The sequence below is a fragment of the Bactrocera latifrons genome, unplaced genomic scaffold (genome assembly GCF_001853355.1).
Source record: "Bactrocera latifrons isolate USDA-ARS-PBARC rearing strain unplaced genomic scaffold, ASM185335v1 scaffold_41, whole genome shotgun sequence".
Lineage (NCBI taxonomy): Eukaryota > Metazoa > Arthropoda > Insecta > Diptera > Tephritidae > Bactrocera > Bactrocera latifrons.
The window spans coordinates 104195-127344 of NW_017537057.1; the positions used below are offsets into that span (position 1 = coordinate 104195).

General features: G+C 37.0%; 4 protein-coding genes across 9 annotated transcripts in view; 1 reads left to right on the plus strand and 3 right to left on the minus strand.

Annotated features, from left to right (window-relative positions):
* Positions 1–6697: 6697 nt before the first annotated feature.
* On the minus strand, positions 6698–7967 carry LOC108972635. Of its 2 annotated transcripts, none has more exons than XM_018939308.1 (4): positions 7632–7967; positions 7406–7535; positions 7197–7341; positions 6698–7125 (listed from the first exon to the last, which is right to left on the minus strand). In XM_018939308.1, exons 2-4 carry the CDS (start codon positions 7512–7514, stop codon positions 6819–6821), a joined length of 561 nt encoding a protein of 186 aa, XP_018794853.1. In that variant the 5' UTR covers positions 7515–7535; positions 7632–7967; the 3' UTR covers positions 6698–6818. The 2 variants fall into 2 exon arrangements, with proteins under 2 accessions (XP_018794853.1, XP_018794852.1); XM_018939307.1 differs by having other exon boundaries at positions 7596–7967.
* Positions 7968–8344: 377 nt separating this feature from the next.
* On the plus strand, positions 8345–9839 carry LOC108972637 (caltractin). Its single transcript, XM_018939311.1, has one exon. The coding sequence runs from the start codon at positions 8927–8929 to the stop codon at positions 9461–9463; it is 537 nt and encodes a 178-aa protein (XP_018794856.1). The 5' UTR covers positions 8345–8926; the 3' UTR covers positions 9464–9839.
* A 527-nt stretch (positions 9840–10366) lies between these two features.
* LOC108972636 (zinc finger protein 660-like) lies at positions 10367–12533 on the minus strand. Its single transcript, XM_018939310.1, has 4 exons — positions 12281–12533; positions 11264–12223; positions 10858–11207; positions 10367–10797 (listed from the first exon to the last, which is right to left on the minus strand). Exons 1-4 carry the CDS (start codon positions 12461–12463, stop codon positions 10698–10700), a joined length of 1593 nt encoding a protein of 530 aa, XP_018794855.1. The 5' UTR covers positions 12464–12533; the 3' UTR covers positions 10367–10697.
* Positions 12534–14114: 1581 nt separating this feature from the next.
* The window catches only part of LOC108972630 (platelet binding protein GspB-like), a 101345-nt gene continuing 92309 nt past the window's right edge, over positions 14115–23150 (minus strand). For 4 of the 5 annotated variants that reach the window (XM_018939292.1, XM_018939296.1, XM_018939294.1 and 1 more), the window contains 2 exons: positions 17428–18181; positions 14115–17363 (listed from right to left, as the gene is read on the minus strand). In XM_018939292.1, the coding sequence (XP_018794837.1) occupies positions 14632–17363; positions 17428–18181 (3486 nt within the window). In that variant the 3' untranslated portion in view covers positions 14115–14631. Of the gene's footprint in view, positions 17364–17427; positions 18182–22075; positions 22245–23150 lie in introns of those variants that run through there. The other variant, XM_018939297.1, reaches the window with a different exon arrangement.

Below are 23150 nucleotides of genomic sequence, written 5' to 3' on the forward strand. Positions count from 1 at the left end.
AAAAAAAAAAAAAAAAACGAAACGCATGAATAAGCAAAGGCGCTGGAGTTGCAGTCATAACGGCTGAGCTGAGGCTGTGGATGACCACTTGTAAAAGAAATATACAATTTAAAATAAGAATTAAAAAATGTGAGTTCAAAATAATAATAAAGAAAATTAATAAAAAATAAAAACAAAACTAACAAAAAAATTAAAAAATACGAGATAAATCATAAAAAGTGCAAAAAGCAGCGCCACAGCTGCGCGCGTGCGCAATGGTAACTGTCACACAAATAGCGAAAATTTAAACACAAAAAAAAAAAAAATTGTCGCCTTCGGAATGAGTAAAATATGTTAAAATGCCAGGAATTCAGCAGCAAAAAAGCATAAAAACTTGTAAATTAAACAAAAAATAAAAAGCTTTGCAATGCTGGCAAAGCATGCAATAAAGCGTTTCCTTTGTGTTTGTTGTTGGCTGTTTTGTTGTTTAGTTGTTGTGGCCGCTTGCGCGCCTGTTTGACTGGTGTTAACAGCTACTCCAGCAGCAGCGGCGACTGCACGGCCGGTCATAAGGGGCACGTCACGTCACAAACGCAATGACAGCTTTAGTGTCTAAATTTTCATGGGCAACGCGCGGCAGCAGCTTATGTGTTTCCTTATTTGTTTTCACCGGCCGGCAATTTATTGCATTTTTTTTTTTTGTTGACTTTTGGCCGAAACCGGACAGATGTTGCAACGTTGCGTTGTGAAGAGACACATATTTACTGCCTTGAGTGAGTTTAGCTGAAATAGTTGAGGGAGTAAAATGAAGCGAAAAAAATAAAATAAAATAAAAATACAATACATTTTTTCTTTTAAGTACATAAATTTTAAAACCGATAGTGTTATGCATTTTTTTGTTGACAGTGTTGATTAAAAAAATCAGTTCTCATGATCTCTTGAGGCCAAGTAAGCGGGCTCATATTTGAAAGACTACGAATAGTCTCACTTCGACAGCTAGGGGCGAAACCAAAACTCCTAGATATGGATCGAAATAAAACACGCAAATTTATTAAGGCGACTAACATCAATACCAGCATTCTGCCTGGTTTGTAGGTTTAACAACCGAAATGATTCAATCTCAGTCTGACGAGAGCTAGACAGTGGTGATAAAAGTATCCAGATATAATATTTCCACCTCATTTTACTCTATACAGTTTTGACAAATAATATCCTCCAAGATCTTTAGCTTCACCACGTAAGTGTCAATAGAATAGTGTCCCGTTACTACAACTATCATTGCGGCGACTTCAATCTTGCAGAAGCAAGTAGTTCAGTAGATTTGTTACATTCGACACTGGGCCAGAAAGATTTCGGAACGCAGAAGTACTAACGCCGGCTAAGCTCGCCCGAGGACCATAGCCCAAACGGCAGAACACACGAACACAGAGGAACGCCGGCTCATTCCTATTCTAATGGGATTTGGATACATATGCCCTCTCCTGCAAGATGATTGGCTCTAGTATGATGATACTGTTCGTGAGTGTAATCACTCCTTGACTAGCTTTAAGCTCACTGTCAACAACTGCACCGCCTCTACTTGTATGGTGGCTCTGCTGTTACATTCTTCCTGAATGAAGCTGCATTTCGGAGAGCTGGTAGTCAATAGCAAGAGAGCTCCCGTCAGAAGACTCCCCCTTCACCTTCTCTTGAGCTTCAATCCATCCATGAAGAAGTTCACTGCCCTCACTCTACAGCGACTCCGTCAGACGTATATATGAGGAGAAAATGACAATAGAAATAGGTTCCATGAAACAATTTTTCAAGGTATAGGGGAGGCAGTCGAAGTGAGAGAGGAATTCGGAAAATCTTTTTTAAGGCTTCATTAAACAAACCTTCATTAAACAAAACTGTGAAATTTTAAAATTACTCAAGATGAGTTATATAAAACGTAGTTTTCTGGTAGTTTTACACAGCCCTAAATACCGTTCGATGTTCACACACTCATAAGCGACACCTAATTAGAAAAATATTCATTGACCTGAAGGGTTAACGATGCGATTGCCTCAATTATCGATTTAATGGACTGGTTCCATTTTGTAAGATTTCTGGAATTAGTTTTGTATACCACTCGCTCGAGATGAACCCCTAAAAAAGGTCAAGTGACCTATGAGTGGAGTTTTTTGATGTTATTTTGTTTCAAATTTCCGTTAGAGCTCTGCAATAACCGTCTGGCTATGCAATTTCCATTATTTACATTTCCGTTTAGATAAAATCGACCTCATTAGACATAAACAGACAATTTATCAAGTGATTATCTTCTTCGGCCATTTCAACCATTTTGTGGCAGAATTCCAGGCGAATAGGAAAATCTAGAGGCCTTGTTATTTGAACTTTGTATGGAAACAAGTTTAAGTCGTCAAGAATTATCCGTTGTAATGACCATCTGCTAGCTCCAAATTGTGCCGATAATTTGCAACTCGAAACTCTTGGATTTGACGATGCAAGAAACGCGATTGTTCCTTTCAAACGAGCATACAGTTCTGGTACGGTCTTCTTGCGGTACTTCCAGATTCGACAAACATGTTTAAAAATCTCGTAAAATCCCGTCTGAATACCCTTTGGACAGAAAAACTTAAATAATAGCCTATAAAATAAAAAAGTAAGTTGAGCAGTCGAAAAAGAAAAAAAAAAAAGTGATTACTGTTTTCTTTATTGCATGATTCGTAGGCTACCCTGTATATACCAATTGCCTTCCATAATGAAGGTGTTAAACTATATTAGGCAAATGTTACCAAAAATTATAATAGAAAATAGGATAAAAGTTGGTTCAAGATTACATGTAATGCCAATTACATAATGAGGGATGGAGTCTATTATGGAGAGTTTTATAATCGTCAACCTCGTAGATTTTCCCATACAGTTTAGTAAACTTCAAGCGGTTGAAAGTCGTAATTGCTTCATTAGCTCCTTATCGCCTTAAAACAATTCTTCTGAGTGATGAAGTCAGGAATAATACAAAGAGCTTGCCTTGTACTTCTCGTTGCTGGTACCCACCTTTACATATGTAAATAACTCTAAATTCGCTTACCAAGCTTGCGTTACGTGTTTATAAATACACTTTTCTTCATCTATTTGTGCGTTTTATCAGGGAATAATAATTTTCTTTTAAATCATTTCTTTGGTAATATATAAATATATTTTATTTTATTATATTTATATTTATATTTATATAATATCTAAATATATTTATGTAATCATTTGCCTCTAAAGCTTTCATGCTTCATTGTTTTTAGTCTCTAAAGAACCGTATCACACATCGACTGAGTGCACGTTCAGTGCATGTCGCGATGATTCAGGCTTACAATAAATGTTCCCTCTTCTATTTTTTTTTTTGCGTTACTTACCCTTCTCACATGTTTTGTCTTGGTTTTGCGGTTTGTAGTGGCATAATGTTCTAGAGATAATTAATAAATAAATATATTATAAAACAATTGGAAAATATCGGAATCTTCGGTCTGTTCTCTTTAATTGCCTTCTTCTAAATTGCGTCCATTAAGTGGTTTTTGTTACTTCCCTGCAACGCAAAGATAGGGGATTCTAGTTAAATTCCCATTCGATTTTTATGGAATAATCGACAAAACTATTTAAAACTGTTGTGTAGGTGTGATCGTAAATCCGACCATCCTTTTATCTATAACTCTTTAATGTATTGGGTTTGGGATGGTCGCCCGACTTCCTTGGCGGGTGGGTGAGAAGAGTAATAATGTTCGACATTATCAATTGTAACAAAATCGATAAAAAAAAAAATCGAAGTCACTTACCGGTGGGACGAGGAAGGTTTCGGGCCAAAGGGAGGTTTTAGTTAAGTGAGTTGGTATCTTTGGGTATGCAAAGCGATGAGTAATGTCATTCGGCGACTCATTGCATGCAGGACATTTGTTATGTATCTCATGTTGTATTTTAAATAATTAGCAATTTACCCAGCAATTTACCACAATAACCTGAACGAAGCTGCGCCAGAGTTACTCTGGTTTCACGCGGCAACTTAAGCTTTAAGCTTCTGACATGAGGTGTTGCTTCATTCTCCAGCATGACGCTGATTAAATTGCCCGCATTTATTGGAGCAACCAGGTGTGAACCGGCGGTGCGTTCTCGCTGTCATCGAACAGATTCAAAAACTATGTCTACTAGCTTAGTTGTGTGACTATGAGTGATGTTTGGACTGAAAGTACGATATTTACTTGTATGGAGTCAATGCAGGTTTTAATAACTTCTAAATGGTGTTCAGTACTTGGCGGATATTGGTGCCGTCCGAACTTTGGTCGGTATATTTTTTTAATTCATCGACGTGTTAGAGAAATGTTCTTCTGATGTTCTTCGGAAGCGGCAGGTAAATGCAATGATGGTTTCTGCAAAAACACTCTTGCAGAAATTGCTTGTATAGAAGAGAGTTATGATCCTTAACTGGAAGCACACTGCTTCGCTAATAAGATGTTCGATGGAAGACAATCTGTTATGGTCCGAAGTGCGGTAATCTGACAGAATTGTAACTTTTCCATCGCAGTCCTGCTGCTTCCAGGCGATTATATTGGACTGGCGTAGTTGATGACCGACCGGCCGATTAGCTTATATGTATGTCGCCAACAATGTCTCTTTGGTTTCGCCTCAAGTGGTTGTAACTTGCGAATTTTGCGGCTCTTTTCACGGATTTCCACTTTTGTTTATCGTCGTCCAATCTGTACTCTTACGTGCAGTTTGTAAATAGGGTGGCCGTGGATATGGCAAGGTGGAGTTTTAGACTTCTTGTAGGGTAGAAATGAGAAAGACGTTCATTTTTGAATCATTCTATTGCCCGACATCATTGTACTATAGTCATCTGCGTATGAGGTAATAGAAACTCCTGCTGGTGGTTGTAGGAGTGTTTCGAAATGTTGTGATTAAATTGTAACGGGATGAGGTCATCATCCTACGGAACCCTCTGTATAATGGTCCTGAAATTAGAATGTTGAGCTCAAAATAATATCGACCATTGACCACCGCTCAGTTCATGGTCCAGTCTTGGAGGAGCGTAGTTTGTTCAGAGTCCTTCAGACGCTGTTGAAAACCTTTCAAAAGTCCTACACTACGAGAACATTCGTCTTGCAGGAATCCAATGACGTCTAAGAATGGAGCGTGTGTACTAAATATAAAACATATTGAGATAATTTCTTTACTTCCTAGAAATGTTTACTGTGGACAAATTTCTCAAACTTCTTTGAAAAGTTTAGGTTGCGTAGACAAAAGCTGAAATATTAGTTGAAACACCAAAAAAAAACGGATTTATTTATTCTTATTCTGTTGTGTTCTTATAAGTCGTTTCGTTTTCGGCAAAACTGTCAACAGCTTAAGTGCCCTATAATTGATTAATTGCCACACACATAGAAAATCGTGATTTGGTGCTAATTAACTTTCATCGACGCATTCTGCGTTAATCCGCTCAGTTTGCATATTTAGATTTACTCTAAATCGATAAGACAAATAATTTATTGACTCGAAATTTATAGACAATCTCACGCATGCGCCGATGCTAACATGTTATTTAATTTTTTTCGATTATATGGTTTGTGGTTAGACGCATCTTTGAAGGTGGTAATTTAAACGATGCTTTAACAATACTAAATTAAAATTTGTCACGATTTACGATACAGAGACTGACAAAAAAAAAAAAAAAAATAATAATAAACACGCCTTTTGCGTGTGCGTTTCATTTTAATTATACTTTTCCTCAAAACATTTACATTCCTTTAAAAGAAATTGTTGCGAATTGAATTTACAAAAATCAATACTTGTTTCATACATTTAGTAAATACTTTCTTTCTTTCTTTTTGTTGATAACAGGTTTCTTAGAATTTCTTCTTGCACACAAGTCACAAATCTGCATGAAAACTGTTATTCAATTACATTAAGCCGATTACGCCGTTCGTGTGTACTTCACTCATATTGTGGTTGCGAATTCTTGTTTGTGTTGTTGTTGTCATGTTTGTCACAAACTGTCGTGTTTACGCTGCACGCTATAAAACCAATGGAGATTGATTACCCACATACACACTCATACGTATGTATGTATGTAAATATTTGGCCATTAACACCCCAAGTACAATGACCTTTACCATAATTTTCCTTACCATTTCAGGGTTTTTTAGGAATAAATACCATCTTACTATTTCTTCAATATACACTGAACCTCCAGCAGAATGAAAAAAAATCTCACAGCTCTAAAAAAATCTATATTTTTGCCGCCCCGGATATCTTAATCATGAATTTACGAATATAATTGTACCAATTATAGGCTTATTAGTAATAAAATTTATTTTTCCAGTCATGATTAGAATGCCGCGCCCCTGTTTGCGCACACAGGCTTCAAGCGATACTCTGTAATATCCAGTTTTACTCAATAAAAATCTCCTTTTGCATTTCAAAAGTAATTTGCATGCGCTCTGAAGCGATGATGTCGCAAAATTCCTATAAATCGGTACAATCTTATTAAATTAATATTTTTAAATTTTATTAAATTATAGGAAATACAATTTCGTTTCCATGTTTTTGGTTTGCATTAGCAATAGTGCTTCATAATTTTCTGAGGTGAACTCTGCCATCATATGACGAGTGTAAATGAAGCTTTAAGATTTGGAAATGAACTTTGTGAATATTTATAAACATGTACATATAAATAAATATAAAACGATTTATTCCCTTTTAGATATTTTTGTTTTAAAATAACTTAAATTTAAAATATAATGTTTAATATCCTAGCTATTACGGAGTACGAACAAATTGGCTAAACTTACAGAAAATGAAGTTGAAATATTAAATTGAATTCATCTATAAATACCTTTCGATGTTTTTCTGGATGCATTCAGTTTTTGGTTAACTAGGTTTAAAATTTCAATTTCTACTTCATCAACTTCACTCTCAGTTAGTTTATCCAATTTGTTCCCAAGCATACCGAAGAAATGTTCATATTTGTTATTGTTTGAGGTTTGTGGTCCTTCATATTTCCTCTTCATTGCTTTTAGCACATCATTAAAGAGATCATCGTTGCAACGTTTTTGTTTAGTTGTGGTGCGTAATATCTGTTCATCTACTAACAGTTCTGTTGTGTCCATTTTAGCGTTAGTGTTTGTACTGAAAATTAAAAATTTACATTTTTCATTATTTTTTACAAATGTATGTTTGCAAACAAAGTTTCGTCATACCTGATAGGATCCATAGTTTCCGTCAAAAACTCTAAACTCTCCATATACTTCCAAGTGTGTCCTGATCCGGACGGTTGATCTTCAGAAAGTTTCATCTTTCTGTATTTGTCGCGCAGACTCTTCCACTTTACTTTACAATTTCTTGCTAAAAATCGAAAATATTTTATTAGATACTTCTAATTATGTACATATATTTTTGATTAACTTACCCGAAAGATTAACTTGATTGGCGATTTCTTGCCAAACCCGCTCTTTATGTTTAAAGTCTTTATATTTTTCGTCTCTTTTATCGTAGAGGCAGGGGTTGATTTCTACCATTTCTATTATTTTCTCAAAATTCTAAAAGTAGTGCAAAATTAAATTAAATATAAAAGTAAACAATTTAATAATAATGCTTACATCCATTTTTACAAGCATTTGTTTCAGAGATTATACCTTATTTGTTTTCTGCAGCTAACACACTGTCAAATCGAGTTTTCAACCGCTCGGCGTTACCGCAGCGTTTATTTGGGTATGCGCCGTACAAAATCCACATATTGGCATGAAAAATGTTGGACAGTGATAAGCCGTTGCAGCTTTTATTTAAGGACGGCAGTTATACAATACAATTAAAAAAAAATTTAAAATAATTGTTTCCGGATGCTGCTGAGAAAATATAAGATTTCTTAATGAAAGTAATAAAGTTCTTGCCTTGACGGTCTGCTACATTTCCCTCTTCCCCTTCATCTGTGATCTACCTTAGGGTATTATATTCGCAAAACGTATTTGTTAAAATTTGTATAAAAAATTAAAAATTTATGTTTTGCCGTTCGTTCATTACATAATCCGCAAATTTGTGAATGATTTGATTGTTTCTTCATCCTTTTTGCTAATAATATGAAATTATTCCTTCGTTAACATTTTGGATTTTATTTGACTTTCGCAAAACCTAACTTTTGCGAAGGTGGCAAATTTTAATAGTTTTACTATGCTAGACAAGTTTTTTTTTATCATATTATGTAAAATCATTGAAAGTAACATATATAATTTAAAAATCATGAAATGAATAAACATTTGAAAATGATTTGCACAATAACTAACCTCAAAACTTAAAATGAAATATCTTTAGCATAATATGGCAATGTTAACCTTACCCGCGAACTGCCAGCTGTTTGACCGTGAAATATCAATAAAAATAAATAAAACATCACCTTTGGTAAAAGGCAATTAAAAGGATATTGAACACACATATGGAAGGGGTTGTTGAATGAATCCTACTAAAATTGGAAATTGTGTATACAAGAACAAAGAATCACCCACCTGTTTTACTCCTTGCTAATACCTTGTGAATTTAATTTTGTGAAATACGTAGAACGCACTTCGCTTACTTCGATTTTTCAAAAGAAAAACTTTGACATCGAAATAACCAGAAAATTGCTGTCAATAGCGTAGCAGTATCCAATAAGTGCACACGTCCCTGGGTGAACCGAGTCCTACAGTAAGGGCGTTGGTGACCACGGTCACGGCACTGTTGTGGTCACAGCAACGCGTCGTTGTTGTTTATAATTTTCAAACAAATCAATTACCACCAAATAGCCAACAAGAGTGTTGACGTGAATTTTCATTTGCAGATTAAAGTCCTGCAAGAAAAGTGCTAAAACTATAAATAAATTTATAAACGAAAAATATTTGCTCTTAGCTGTTATATTTCATTTTAAATCCAGTTGAAAGAAGAAATAAAATACTTGAGAATGGATCACAGTCCGTCAAACGCTACTTTGCCGGGTAAGCGCCAGCATCCGTCTACAATGCAGCGTAAAAAATCCGGCCCCAAATTTGAGCTTTCCGAAGCACAAAAAGCCGACATTAAGGAGGCTTTCGATCTATTCGATACGGAGTGTACCGGTTTTATAGAGGTCAAGGAGCTGAAGGTTGCAATTCGCGCGCTTGGTTTTGAGCCGAAGAAAGAGGAAATCAAACGAATGATTGCCGAAATCGATAAAGATGGCACTGGACGCATATCATTCAATGACTTCCTACAACTAATGACCATGAAAATGGCTGAGAAGGACACCAAGGAGGAAATATTGAAAGCATTTCGCCTGTTCGATGACGACGATACTGGTTCGATTTCCTTTAAAAATCTAAAACGCGTTGCACGCGAATTGGGCGAAACGCTGACTGATGAAGAGTTGCGTGAAATGATTGATGAAGCTGATTTAGATCATGATGGTGTGGTGAATCAGGATGAATTTTTGCGCATCATGAAAAAGACAAGTCTATATTAGTTGTATGTTTGTGGTTGTAGCGTGGCATCAAATTGTGCTGTGCGTTGTTTATAATGGTCATAATGACTAGGCGGAAGGGTATACTATGTGTTTTATTCTATTTTTAATTTTTGGTTCTGTATATTAAATATTTCACAATTTGTATTTTATTTCCACAAATCTGAAATCTTTATGTTATCATGATTTAATTTTAACTTATAAGGAAGGATGCCATTCATACGTACAAATAATATAATAATAACTTTGAAATAGCTCTGCTGGACTTACATCTACATATATACAAAACTATTACTAAGTGTTTTTTCTTATTGCTTTGTTAAAATGCTTTATTTCTCTATTAAATATGAACTTGTGCATATTGCAGATGATTGAGAAAGTTTGTGTACTTTTAATTTAATTTATAGTACAAAATTGTGTATACAATATTTTTAAGCGCGATTCAGTTTTTTAAAGGTTGTTGCAAATCCTGTATTTAACTGCATTTACTTAAAGAGTACAGCGAAATAATTGTTTAACGATGTTGAAATTAATTTGAATATTTCATTATGTGTAAAAGTGCCCTCCGCCAAAAAAAAAAAAACAAATAAAATAAAACAAAGAAAAATGGCACGTTACTAGAGTATTAGAACGCGCTTCAAATTTAAAGTTCAATTAAGCACTAAAATGCAGAAGCTTTCGATTACCATGCTTTAAAAATGTTTGTGAAATGCTGTGCTTAAGTGTAAGCTTTTGTAATAGACGAATATTCATAAAAATGCACGGTACTTGAGAACTTCTTTCTGTCGAAAATTGCTTTCTGCCAGTATTTATTATTTAAGAATTAAGTATTTTTATGCACTTTTACAGAATAAAATATTAATTCATGATTTAAGATGTACAAAACATGAATAAAACAATCACAAAAACGTTTTAAAATTGCGTAATTTTATTTAGTGACTATATTTTAGAAAAAATCTTCGAACAATAGTACGGAAATTAGATTGTTTAAAGGTGAATTCTCACTGGGTCGTATATGATTTTCCACCATCCTCTGAACTTATAGAACGAAAGCTAATGATTTGATCATTTTAGAGAAACTGTACTACTTTTCACCTTTTCTGTGTGTGTGAAATAGAGCGCTTTTAACACAACCAAACTAAACTAACTAACTAACTAAAAACACGAATTATTTTAAAGCTGAGTTTGACTATAAAATATTAATTTTATTTCCAACTCAAACTTGAAACACTTGATTTCACTGATCAATTAAATGCGCGTCCAGTTTTGGAAGTTTTATGCGTTTATCACTTATACTGAAATCACCTGCCTCCTTTACTTTTCCAGTCGCTTTTGTGCTGTAAACAAAACATTATTAACTTTCACAGCCTTTTACCGAATTAGATGCTTTTACTTACATTGCTTTCAATACTTCTATTTTGGGTATATTTTTGGTATATGCCTTCACTCCTGCAGCCTCTAATTCGGCTAGTTCCTTTGGATGCAAGTGCTTTTTATGATAACGACAGCTTGAACCGGTCGAAAATGTTTTATCGCAGAAATTACAGGAAAATGGCTTGAGACCAGTGTGCGTTATCAGGTGACCTTTCAAATTCTTTGTACGTTTAAATCTGCGTCCACAATAATCACATTTATACGGCATTTCATTCGAATGCACTCTACTGTGTAATTTCAGTGCTTTGGACGTCGTCAGTTCCAAGCCACATTCCCCACAAACGTGTTTATCACCATGAATTTCCGCGTGCCTCTGTAAATATGCACATAATAATAAAATATACAAAGCAACATAAAATATTTCAGTACCTTTAAATAAAATTTTCGCGCAAAGCATTTGCCGCATTCTTTACACTCGAATGCGCCACGGCCTGTGTGTATGGCCATATGTTCCAGCAGCTTCTCTTTCGTCCGCACACTTTCGCCGCACTCTTCACAAATAAGGGAACCTTCACCTTCGTGTTCTGCTTTGATGTGATTTTCGGCGTCTTTGGCTCTTTTAAATTTTCGCTCACAATGTGGGCAAGGATAAATCTTCGGCGCGTGCATTTTCCTAAAATGTCGTTGCAACTCCTTTTTGTATTTGAAGAAACTTGAACAGCTCGTACATTGGTGTGGTGTTTCTGTGCCGTGTTTATTCTTCATATGCCATACATAGTTTCTGTATTGAATAAAGCGCTGGTTGCAGATATCACAGACGTAACTGCCCTCGTTTTGGTCATTATCGCAGGCAGAAGTACTATTTGAACTCAGTTTGGCATTTGTGCTCTGCATATGTAGCGTTTTCTTTTTCGCTATACGATATTCAGTGTCAGAAGAAAATGTATGGCTGCTACTAGCACTACTGTCACTGTCTTCACTTGTTTCGGCATGCGCTTCCACATTTCTTGAAGCATTTCGGGCGAAGGGATCTGTATATTCTACTTTGATTTCAGCTTCGAGATTTTTTACTATTGCCGGCGTCTCTTCCACTTCTTCATCTTTAATTTTTAATATTGGGACATGCGTTACGAATATTTGCTCGATTGCAGTTGGCCCTGTGGGATTAACTGTTTCAGCCAAAGTGTGCTGCATATACGGTTCCAATTTGAATATGCCATATTTCTCATATATGTCCTTGATATCAGTAATTGTAGTGTTAGCTGAACCCAGCAAATCATAATACATTGCTTGCACCTTTGAAATATGATCCGCAAAATTTTTTATGTAGTTGATGAAAGTGAAGCATTCTGCACACAATAATACTGGAAGCTCGTCACTTGGTTTTATCTGTGGAAGTAATATACTAGATCGGGTAATATTTTATCTTAAATCAAATATAGTTACTTGTATATGAAAGAATTTGTTTATGGCATCGTCAAGGTGTTGTTGAGAAGATATTGGTTGTAGCTCTTCAATGAAAATATCAAAATAGTGGCCGTCATATTTGGCGCATAAACGACACCAGCGCTGCCATTCCTTTTTTGTTGCATCGTTTGTACACGCCTTGGCAATATGTTCTCTAGACATTATTATTAAAACGCCAACAAATTTATTATGTTTATTATTTTATGTTTACAGGAATACTACTTTCGCATTAACACTGTATTTATTGTAGAAAATGAAAGGAAAGAAAAGTTAAAACTAATTAGTATAAATAAAGCTGGCTACCAACGTTTGTTATATTCGTCGGTTTTTGTCGTAGGACTTCGGCAGTAAAACTGGAGATATTAGTTTCTTTTCGAATTTTTATGATATAAATATATTTTATAATAATCATAACTTTGGAAGTTATGTGAAAATCGTTGCAGCGAAATAAAAAATTATGAAAAATTAAAACGAATATGTAATAAATGGTTTGTAGCTAATATTATGGCAAACTCACCCTACGTGTAGCACATGACTTTTTTCGATGGTGAATTTCTGTGACAGTTGCATTGGGTAATAAAAAAAATAAGAAAATGTAATTTTTTTAGTATAATTAATAATTTTAGATAAATCAATCAATAGCTATCCTATTAGCAAATAAAATAATAAGTCATCCTATAACCACAAATTTTAGCCTTCTATATGTTATCATTTCAAATTGACCAGCCAGCCATTGTGAATGTGTTAACCTTGCTACTTCTCAAGACTTAAAAATTTGAATAACGGTTTGAATTGTGCATATTTTTATACACTGAATAGGGTATATTAACTTTGAGTGAAGTTTGTAACAAGAAAGCGTCAGAGACCCCATAAAATATACATATGTATAAAGTGGCTCAAACGCGAAATGGAACTCTGCTGAGGAAAGTCCGTTTAACTTGAAGGGTATTGTAGATATAGATACAGCGCGTTAACCCGTTTTTCTTGTTTTTTATAGATTAAAAAATTAATTCTTTCGAAAATTGCATGCGCTCCTGTCATTAGAAATCCATGATGAAATGTTTTACCAAAATTATCGAGTAGAGGAAATGTGGCTCAAATGTTAAAGCGAATTATGCCGAATACTGATAGTTAGTAAGAATGTGTCGAAATGCTGACAAATGAAAGTGAAATTTAGACATTTTTTTGCAGTAAATCCGAGTGCCAGAGTTAGGGTGATGCAGCTCAATGGTTAGATAATCGAAAATTCTCGTGTTTACTGACAGCAGTTTGAACCCTTATCCCCTAGACAAACAGTGGGACCAACATTAGGTACTCACTAAGACGTACTGCCGATATTCGACTTAATTTAAAACACATGTAGGTACGTGTATTGACTTCATATGAGCATTAAGAGCCAGAAATTCGATACTATCACCAACTCTCTTCCAAGGATGATTCTCTTGTGGGAGTGGGGTTCTATTATATACATATGTATATATATATAAATGTTTAAATTATATAAATATTAATTTATAAGCTATGTATTCCAGGCATTCCTACCTGATTATAAAATAATTTTGCCCAGTTTCCATAAAATCTCAAACAATTTGAATATACAGGGTGTTTTGAAATTCCTTTTATTTATTTCTTCAAACAAAAATTATTACAGGTTCTAATACAATTCGTCACATTAAACGCTAGATTCGTCTGCTAATGAAATTCTTTTTTTAATTTCTTCGCTACGGAAAGCTGAAAATTTTATAATTAAAAAATTCTAATTAAAACTAATTATGAAAAACATATAAATATACACATATGTATATAGTTACAACTGCGTACTATATTAAATAATAATTTAACTGTAAGTAATTATAAAATTATATTTAGTGAACAGGAAACACATAGTAAATTGCCTTATACTTAACAAATCCATGATTTTTACTAAAAAAAAAATAGTAAACGCTTAACGAAAATACCATAAAAAATACCTAAAAATTACACAAAACATGGAAATGAACGATTGAGAAATGTACTCGAAAATTAACAAAAATTGTATAAAACTTTTAAGTTCAGATCCTAAGAAATTTTACCGTTAACTTAAGCTACAAAAAATAACACAAACAAATGTCAACTTAACATAATTTCTTATGTTAACACAACGCATAACGGTATGCTATTTTATATGGATGTTTGTAGATCACTTCGGCGCGCGGTTTTAATATTCACGCAAGTTCCAACTCGCTCTCGCTTCTCCTATGATTCCGCGAGCACTTCGTTGTTTATTGGTTACGCTATGCATTCTCTTCCTCTCCTTAGAAGTTCCAGACTTCGCTCCATTCTCCCACGTTTCACACAAATGGCCCAGCAAAGTAGATTTTTCGCTTGCTCGGCAGTGGCTTAGTGCTCAAGCCAGAACCCTCGATAAATTTCTCAAAGTTGGCTAAATTCTTCTTAATTTTCTTTGCCTTGGCATGGTTATGCGCAATCCCAGGCGAGAGCGCCACTAGCGGCGAGCTTTCACCGAACATGGGAAAGTTCACAGCGTCACAAATGGCAGCATTTAAAGCGGCGACATTGTCGAGTTTTTTAGGCTCAGCACGTTGTGTTGAGAGTTTTATATTTGTCGGCAGTGGTTTCGACGTATCCACGACACTTATTTCACTTTTCTCCTCGACACTCTCATTGTCCTGCTCACTGTTGTTGGCGTTTAGTTCCTCCGGTTTATCACTGATGAGCGAGAATTCCTCATCCAAGTTGTATTCGTCCGCTGCTGTGACCAAACTCTCACCATCTTCGTGTATGCCGGCGAGCATAGTGCCGTTGGTGAGCGAGTCGCTCACCTTGTGTAATTCGGGTTGTTGTGAGGCGGTCTTGCCATACTCGGCATCCAAATTGTACCAATCGAACTCTGCTTGAATGGGCATATTCGGCGTAGTGCTGACGCCAAGCTGCAGCGGCGATTTGTTTGCCGCCACCGTCTTGGCAGGAGCGGCGAAGTTCAGTCGTGCCGTTGGTGTTGTTGGTGAACTGGGTAAGCTCATGCGCTTATTTATTTCGGCGAGTATGTTCGGCATATGTTTGCGTTTGTATTGCAGCGGACTGGGCGTGTGTAAGTGCAGTTTAAGAGCGCTAGTATCCGGACGATTGGGAGACTTTATGGGTGTGCTCACCGCGGTTTTGGCAATGGACTTAGGTGTGCCATCCAAATTGTTAGAGGTGATCTGTTGCTTTGTGGCTGTGACCGTATTTAATATGGTGGCATTACGCGCATTTTGCAACTTCATATTAGGCGTTTCTACCTTGGGTGACATCACAAGGTAATCTGGGGAGGGCAAGTTGTGCTTTTGTGTCGGCTGTTGTTGTGTCATTTTCGTCTGTTTTGGCGCTATAATGGCCGCCACATTTGGTAGCTTTGGTACGTCGGCGAAAATCTCGTCGATTTCATCAGTCTTTTGTGAGACAGCGAATGTCTCATCAGAGGCGACTGTCGATACTTCGACGTCGAGTTCGGAGATGGGCGCTTCAAGCGCAGAGTTCGACTCTAAATCAGCTTCCGATTCAGGTGCCTTGTGTATATCGGCAACTATTTGCACACTCGTTATGCCCATATTCACCTCCGAAATGGAACAGTAGTCCGGCTCAACTACGGCATGGCCTTCCTGGTGTAGATGCTCGTCAGGCAACTCATCTAGTTGTTGTAGTGATTTTTTAAACTTCAATAGATTTGCTGGTTTCGGTGGCAAGGCTGGCGGTGTTTTTGGTACTTTTGTATCTACGACTGCTGTAGTGCTGGTAGCATTAAGCGCGGCCGACTTGGTTGCGGACTCCATGTCCACATAAAGATTTGAGGAATTATGCTCCGATCCAATCGGTTCGTATTCGTTGCTATAAATACTCTCGTAGTTTAGCGTTTCGAGCCGTTCATGCTCGCTGACTTCGGCAAGCATGCCGCCTCGTGCAATGGTGCCGGCTGCGACGGCGGCTGCTTTAGCGGTTGCTGCTTGCTGTGCAGCTTGTGGGTAGTAACTCATTGGATGATATTGCGCTAGGCTTGAGATCATGGCTTCGTTTGTATCTTGCGTGTCCTGTGTGGTGTCGTCGTCAATGGCATCTTCGTCCTCCTCGTCATGCTCATCGTTGCGTGGCACATGCACCATGCTATTCTTGGTCGAGAAATGTACACGCTTCCGTGTCAGAGTGCCATTACGAGACGGCTGTCCATCGCTGGAACGGCTATTGCTACGTGAACTACGGCGTCCACTCAGCGAGCTGCGACGTGGCAAGTTGGCGGTGGAGGTGGCATTGCTGTAGTTAACCTGAAGATTTTGAGCTGTCGCTTTGTTATTTCGCTCGGCTACCGGCTCTTCCATGGACTGTTGCAATAATATTTGATTAACGCATTCGAGCACCGGGTTGACCGCACCATTGGCATATGATTTGGGCACCACTGCAGTTGTTGTGATTTCCTCTTGATCGGAAGCACTAGCATACCAGTCGTCGGTGGAGGTCTCGTAGACTTGTTTCGGCGAAGCCTCAGAAAATTCGGTGGAGCGTCGCATCACAATCTTAATACTGCGTCCACCGACTTCTTCTGGTTCTTCGAAGTCATCATCCTGTGTGGGTGAAAATATGCCGTCGTCTTCTTCGATTTGCGGTGTCGGTGTTTTGGCGTTATGCTTACTGCAACTACTGTTGCTGCTCTTACTGCTCTTACTGCTTTTACTGCTAACACTACTCTTGCAGCTCAGTTGTGAAGCCGGTCGTACCGTACTCTCCATACCACTTTGCTCCGACTCGCGCTCACTTTCGCCCTTCACGCCGTGCATACGTTCGATGGTGCGCGAATACATATTGAGCTTTTCATAGCTGGTTTGCGAGTCATCGCGACTGATTGTGCTCGCATTCTCCTCCGAATTATTGTCCAACGCCGGATCGTCGATATTCATCGCACGCGAGCGCATATAATCGCGGAAAGTGCCGGAGGTGCGTTTGCTGGTGTAGCGTACACTGCGCCGGGCTCCGTAAAACGACGATGAGACTGTATCATCACTCGATGAGCCGTGCTCAGTGGTGTGGTCAACTAGCGGGATAGAAATCAAATTATAGCATTTTAACAATACTAAAAAATCCATGTCCATACTCACCACTTTTTCTTGTACCATCCTTTGACGTATTCTGTGTCCAGCCCTCATTTAGATCAATGTCATAGAATTGCTTCTTGCAATTAATGCATTGCAAAGCTTCGAGTACCAAACAGTCTTCCAGCAATTGTTGGTCGCTGTACGCCGCAGGTGACGCAGTACGACGCCCCAGCACAGCTTCCTTCGTTTTTCCGCTACGCTCTTCTTCTACCTCACCCTCTGTCTCCGGTTCGCCATCCTCAACCACACCTTCGTCTCGCGCATTCTCACCCTCCGCTTCGGTGTATTTCGTCAGCCGCTTACGCAATGCGCGGTTCTGTTGCACCAAACGACAGATTTCCACATCTTTCTCGAAGAGCCGCTGATTGACCGCTTTCATATCCTTTTTCAGCTTCGACTCGAAGCACAGTAGTGATTTCGCCACGCAGGCGAGCTCTTCGCCGCGGCGTCGTTTCTCCTTGGCCAGTTCGCGTTGCAACAGCTTCGTCTGCTGTTCATAATGTGAGATCATTGCGATGAGCTTGCGTCGTTGCGCGCGCTCCGGCGTTAGCTGTAGCGTACTGGTGGCATCCGTGCTTAATTCGGCAGTATTGGCGGTTGGCGACGTTTTTCGCCGTTCGCACAGCTGTGCGCAATCGCCGGACGATGAGGCGGATGATGTGCGTTGCAGGTCGATTGATTTCAGTGAGACCGAGGCGTCCTTCGAGGAGAGTGTCGATGAGGCGGATGAGTTGTTCGACGAGGAGTAGTCGGAAACCTGCGTGAAACGAGAGAGCACAATTGCCATTCATTAAAGTAAGTATCATAGTGTAAACTTTGTAACATTATATCTAGGAAATAATAACAGGTGGCCTGACGCTGTTTAGGGATCAACATAACTACAGTACTACATATAAATAAATGCACTTTTTATTGCTTGCTTCATTATTATTAATATCTATTGTTGACATAGAACCCGCCAATAACCCTGACTATCCGTCAGAATATGCCTTGCTCTGTCATACCTTCACATCTCCTTGGTATTGCCCACAGCGGCCAGCGAGAATGTAAACACATGGCCTGAGTGCATGATGCCTCTTATCAGCGTTAGTAGTGGGCAATACGCGGGCCAAATTGCTTTTGTGCGCCCACGCTGCATTTTATCGGGAAAATCAGATTAATTCGCACCGGAGGTGTAAGTGATTTATTTATGGCGCTTTTAAGTATGTACTATATACAATATTTGCTGTCACTCATTAATGCTTGAGTGCTTGTTCCGATTATCAATACTGCTCCAAATATTTATATTCCCACATATATAATACTGGAAATATACTCGTAATGAAATATTTGTTATTGCAGACATATGTTGTCATTTATATTAATAGTTCTGTCACACGATTGGAGCATGTGAAATCTTATCGAACTGAGAACTGTTGCATTGAAACACCCACATGTACAAATATTTGAATAACTTGGTGTTGTTTATTTTGACAACGATGTAGACTGTCAAGTATTTAATTTTCATATAATAAATTTAACTGAAAGAGTCTTTCGGGAATGAACCTTAATCCTAGTCCTAGTACCTAGTCTTCGCACCACACACATCTTTGATGACTCGGAATTATGGCAAAAACTGGGAGAGAGAGGGAAGGTTTGATGCATCCACCATATAGCTCTGATCTTGCACCATCGAACTATCATTTGTTTCGATCAATGCAGAACTTCCTTAATGGAGTAAAATTGACTTCAAGAGAAGTCTGTGAAAATTACTTGTCGCCGAGAAATCAGAAAAGTTTTAAACTAACGAAGTAATGCCTCTAGCGGAAAAATGACAAAAAGTGGTCGACCAAATTGGTACATATTTGGTCCATTAAAGTTCATTATAAAAAACAAAAAAAAAAAAGTTGAATTTTGATTAGAAATACGAAAAGACTTTTTCGACTACCCAATTTAAAAGGCATCTTAGATTTCTATATATTGTCATAAAAAACCAAAGTGCACAGAACGAAAATAAACTTGAAAAAAAAAACGACTCCCTCAAAAGTTGTAAGAAATTTTTTAGTACTTCTGGGAATCTATACAGTCGTAAACCGAAGTCAAAGCATAACGCTGTTCCCGCGAGAGTATGGTCTAGGGATCTTAAATTCTTCTTTTATAATTCCCGGAAGTTACAACAAAAACCCACGGGGTATAACCACAGAAATATACTATATATTAGTAAATATATATGCATTTGATGATATTTGATATTACCTAATATATGATATTTGATAGCTTAGAGATGTTAAAAAGCCTCAGAACGACTTATGAATGTTATAACGAACTTTATTCGGATAAAAATGCATTCCGTGGTTTACAAATACCTGCAGAGACTTGACTGCTTTTAGCAAAAACTTTTCACGCTGATTGGAAAGTTATAACGGTATAAGTTGGGGCTGCTATCCAAAGGATAGCTAAGGATGGATTCGTTATAATACCATGTGTATATGTGTGTATTAATCATACATACCACCAATAGTTTGGGCATTTCTTATTATTGCAGGAAAAACCTCAACTCTACTAAAATCCGTCATTTGGTAGAAAGATCGTTTGAGTAAAGTATAACAAGTAGTAAGGCATACATGAGCAAGAACAATAGTTTCATGGCTTGTTCAATAAATCCAAAGTTTTTCTTAGTTTGGTACAACCTTGTTTCATGTTCGTGGGAATTTTGATCTCTTTACGTCAATTAGTTTGTGTTTGTCAGATGTTTGCTTACGATGCCAAAACTTCGTCTGATAATTTTTACATATTGGATCCCTGGACTCGCGGGTATTTTAATTCCGAAAACAAAAAAAATGTTATAGGGATTTTCCGGAAACCAAAAATAGTTACAGGACATTTCTATTCTGTCTGCTAACCGGTTCATATACAGTCCGGGTCAAATTTTACCTTACTCAAAATTGTTTGACTTGATTTTTTAAGTATATAACTTGAACGAAATGTCTAAAGAATTCTGTCAAATAGTTTGTTAATTTGTTCTTTACTTGGGTTTTAAGAGCAAAACAAAACGAATTGGAAGTTTGGTGATTTTCGAAGACATTTTATGCCATTGCAGATATCAAATGCCTCGCTAATTGCACTACAAGTGAAAGTGATTTATATTGATTATTAGAGATCTACCTAAAGAGTTGGCTTAAAAGCCAGTACGTTTACGACAGGGCGGACCCCAAAACCGGTCTCAGCCTGTTTTAAACGATTGTAGAATATGTTGGTGTCGAATGAATTCAGAACAGGCCTAACTGATCGAAGAAGAAATGCCAAAAGCAAGGCACCAGGAAAACAATGCAACACTATGGATAAGTGACAGCACGCCATCTGGTATCGCTAAGGGCCAAAATTTGTCTATGCTTGGCTTATTTAGCGTATCAGATTAAACTAACCTAATCTAACTTATTATTATAATATATCAATCAATATGTGATTTAGGAACTCATGATCCCTCATCTAATGATTTCGCAAAAATTTTTTCTTTCTATGAACATAGCGAGAGAAGAGTTAGTACAACTTTTGAAATATGCCAGAACTCAATAAGTAAATTAGAGTAATTAGAGCAATAAGTAAATTGATTTCTAGCAGTAAATAGAGCAACATACATATAATATCTCATATGTACAGCTGATTCCCACTTTCAATTAAAGACGTCGGAGATCTTATAAAATATGCATACATATATCTAAATGACCGGCATGATGAGCTGAGTCGATTTCGCTCCGTTTGTCCGTCTGTCTGTATGTACGCGGAAGAGTCACTGATTATCAATCTGAAATTTTTCTTTTGTCCCCAAAAAGCTACTCATTTGTCGAAACTGCCGAAATCGGACAACGGACCACTATAATATAAATAAACGATCGGTAGCAAGTACTTGTATGGGAAAAATTTTTTCATTTGACGAGATATTTTCACCAAACTTTTCATGGGTTATTGTTCAAGTCAAAGGTGAAATCTCCAAAGAAATTGTTCAGATCGGATCACTTTCGTATATACCATACATAGCTGGCATACAAACTGATCGATCATAATTAAGTCCTTGTATGGAAAATTTTTTTATTTGACAAGTTTACTTCACAAAATTTGAGGTAGAATATTTTCCAAACTGACCGATTGAAATCAAGCTCTTGTAAAGAATTTTTTGTGTATGTGAAGGAAATTAAAGCTTTGGTGCAACCAAAGTTAACAATTTTTTTTAGTTAGCCTGTAAAAGATGCTCAACAATGCACTTTTGTTCTAAAAATAGACCCAAATTGATGGTGAAATTAGACGACCAACTCAAAGTAGTATTGACTAAAAATGTCTGGCCTAACATTCAACACAGTATAAGCACTTCAAATAAATACAAAAAATGCTTAAAAGAGTCAGTAAGTCGACTCGCCATCAGTCCTTCCCTTCTTGCTCAAATGCTTATTCCGTATTTGTTTATTTGCATTGACTTTCTTCCTTACTTTTCCATGCAGCTGGCCTTTCGTTATCACCAAAAACTATTACTTTTCAAAATTAAAAAAACACTTTGCAAAAAAGAATTTTCATTTAAAGTTATTATTTTAGCACTTCAATTAACACAATGTCTCTAAAAATGCTTTGGGAATTAGACAAACAGCAGACACTTGTCACTTTCGTCAAATTTACTCACATGCGACAGCCAATGTAACTTCATGTTTGTTTTAATGTCTGGTAATATTATTAAACAATTTATAATTCACAAAATTACTAGACGTCATAGTAAAAGCAACACATGCGCCGATAAATATACTATATATAAACAATAGTCGGCGCTGACGGCGAGCGAAATACTGAAAGCGAGTGAAACCTTCAAAGCAATATCAGTGCTGGTGATCTGGGAATGCAGCGCCAGCAGGCGGCAAACGCTGCGACAAAATCTGATAAGGCACACAGACACCACACACACAGTGTATGCATTTGTATATGTGTGTGTATGCATGTGTTTGTGCGTGCTTTCGCTTTGAAACTAAGTCATTGTCAATATTCGCTGATGGCTGATAAGCGCCTGTGATAAGCAACCAAGCTACAGGGCGCGAGTAACGGGCATTGTGAAATTCGCTTTTTTGTTGTTATTGTTACTTTTTTGTTTTGTTGATGTCACGACTTTTACAGCAGCAACCAAAGTTTTTTTTTTTTAATAAAAATAAACCCAAAGCGTATAACGGTCAAGCAAAGTCAAGCGTGACGTTTCAGTCGGCGTGTGTAGTGACAGTGCGAAAGCCAACGGCAAATAATTTAATAAATTCAAATCAGTGTGCTCGACTGAGTAATAACACCATAAATGCATTGCAGTGACCGCTACTGTGCGAAGGTGTCAAAATTTACACACACAGTCATGCATGCTTTGTGAATATTTGTGTATATGTTTGAGCAAATATTTGTGTGTGACAATTTGTTATTTATGATGTTTTTATATTTTTGGCATTACCACCGTGCAGTTTGTGTAAATTTGGCGTTATCGCTGCGCTAATGAAGTTATTAACGCTTGAATGTGAAAAAATTGTAAATATTTTCGATTTGAAAGTATTTTTTGGCTACCGTATAAGTGCGAAACGGCGATGTGCCCGAATCATGCAAATAATTAATTTGGCAGCTGGGAGCCTTTTGTTGAAATGTAATTAGTGATAATGAAATATATTAATTATTGCTGTGATTTATTAAGAAACGTTTTTAAAAAATGCTAAAAAAATATTTAAAATAATTTT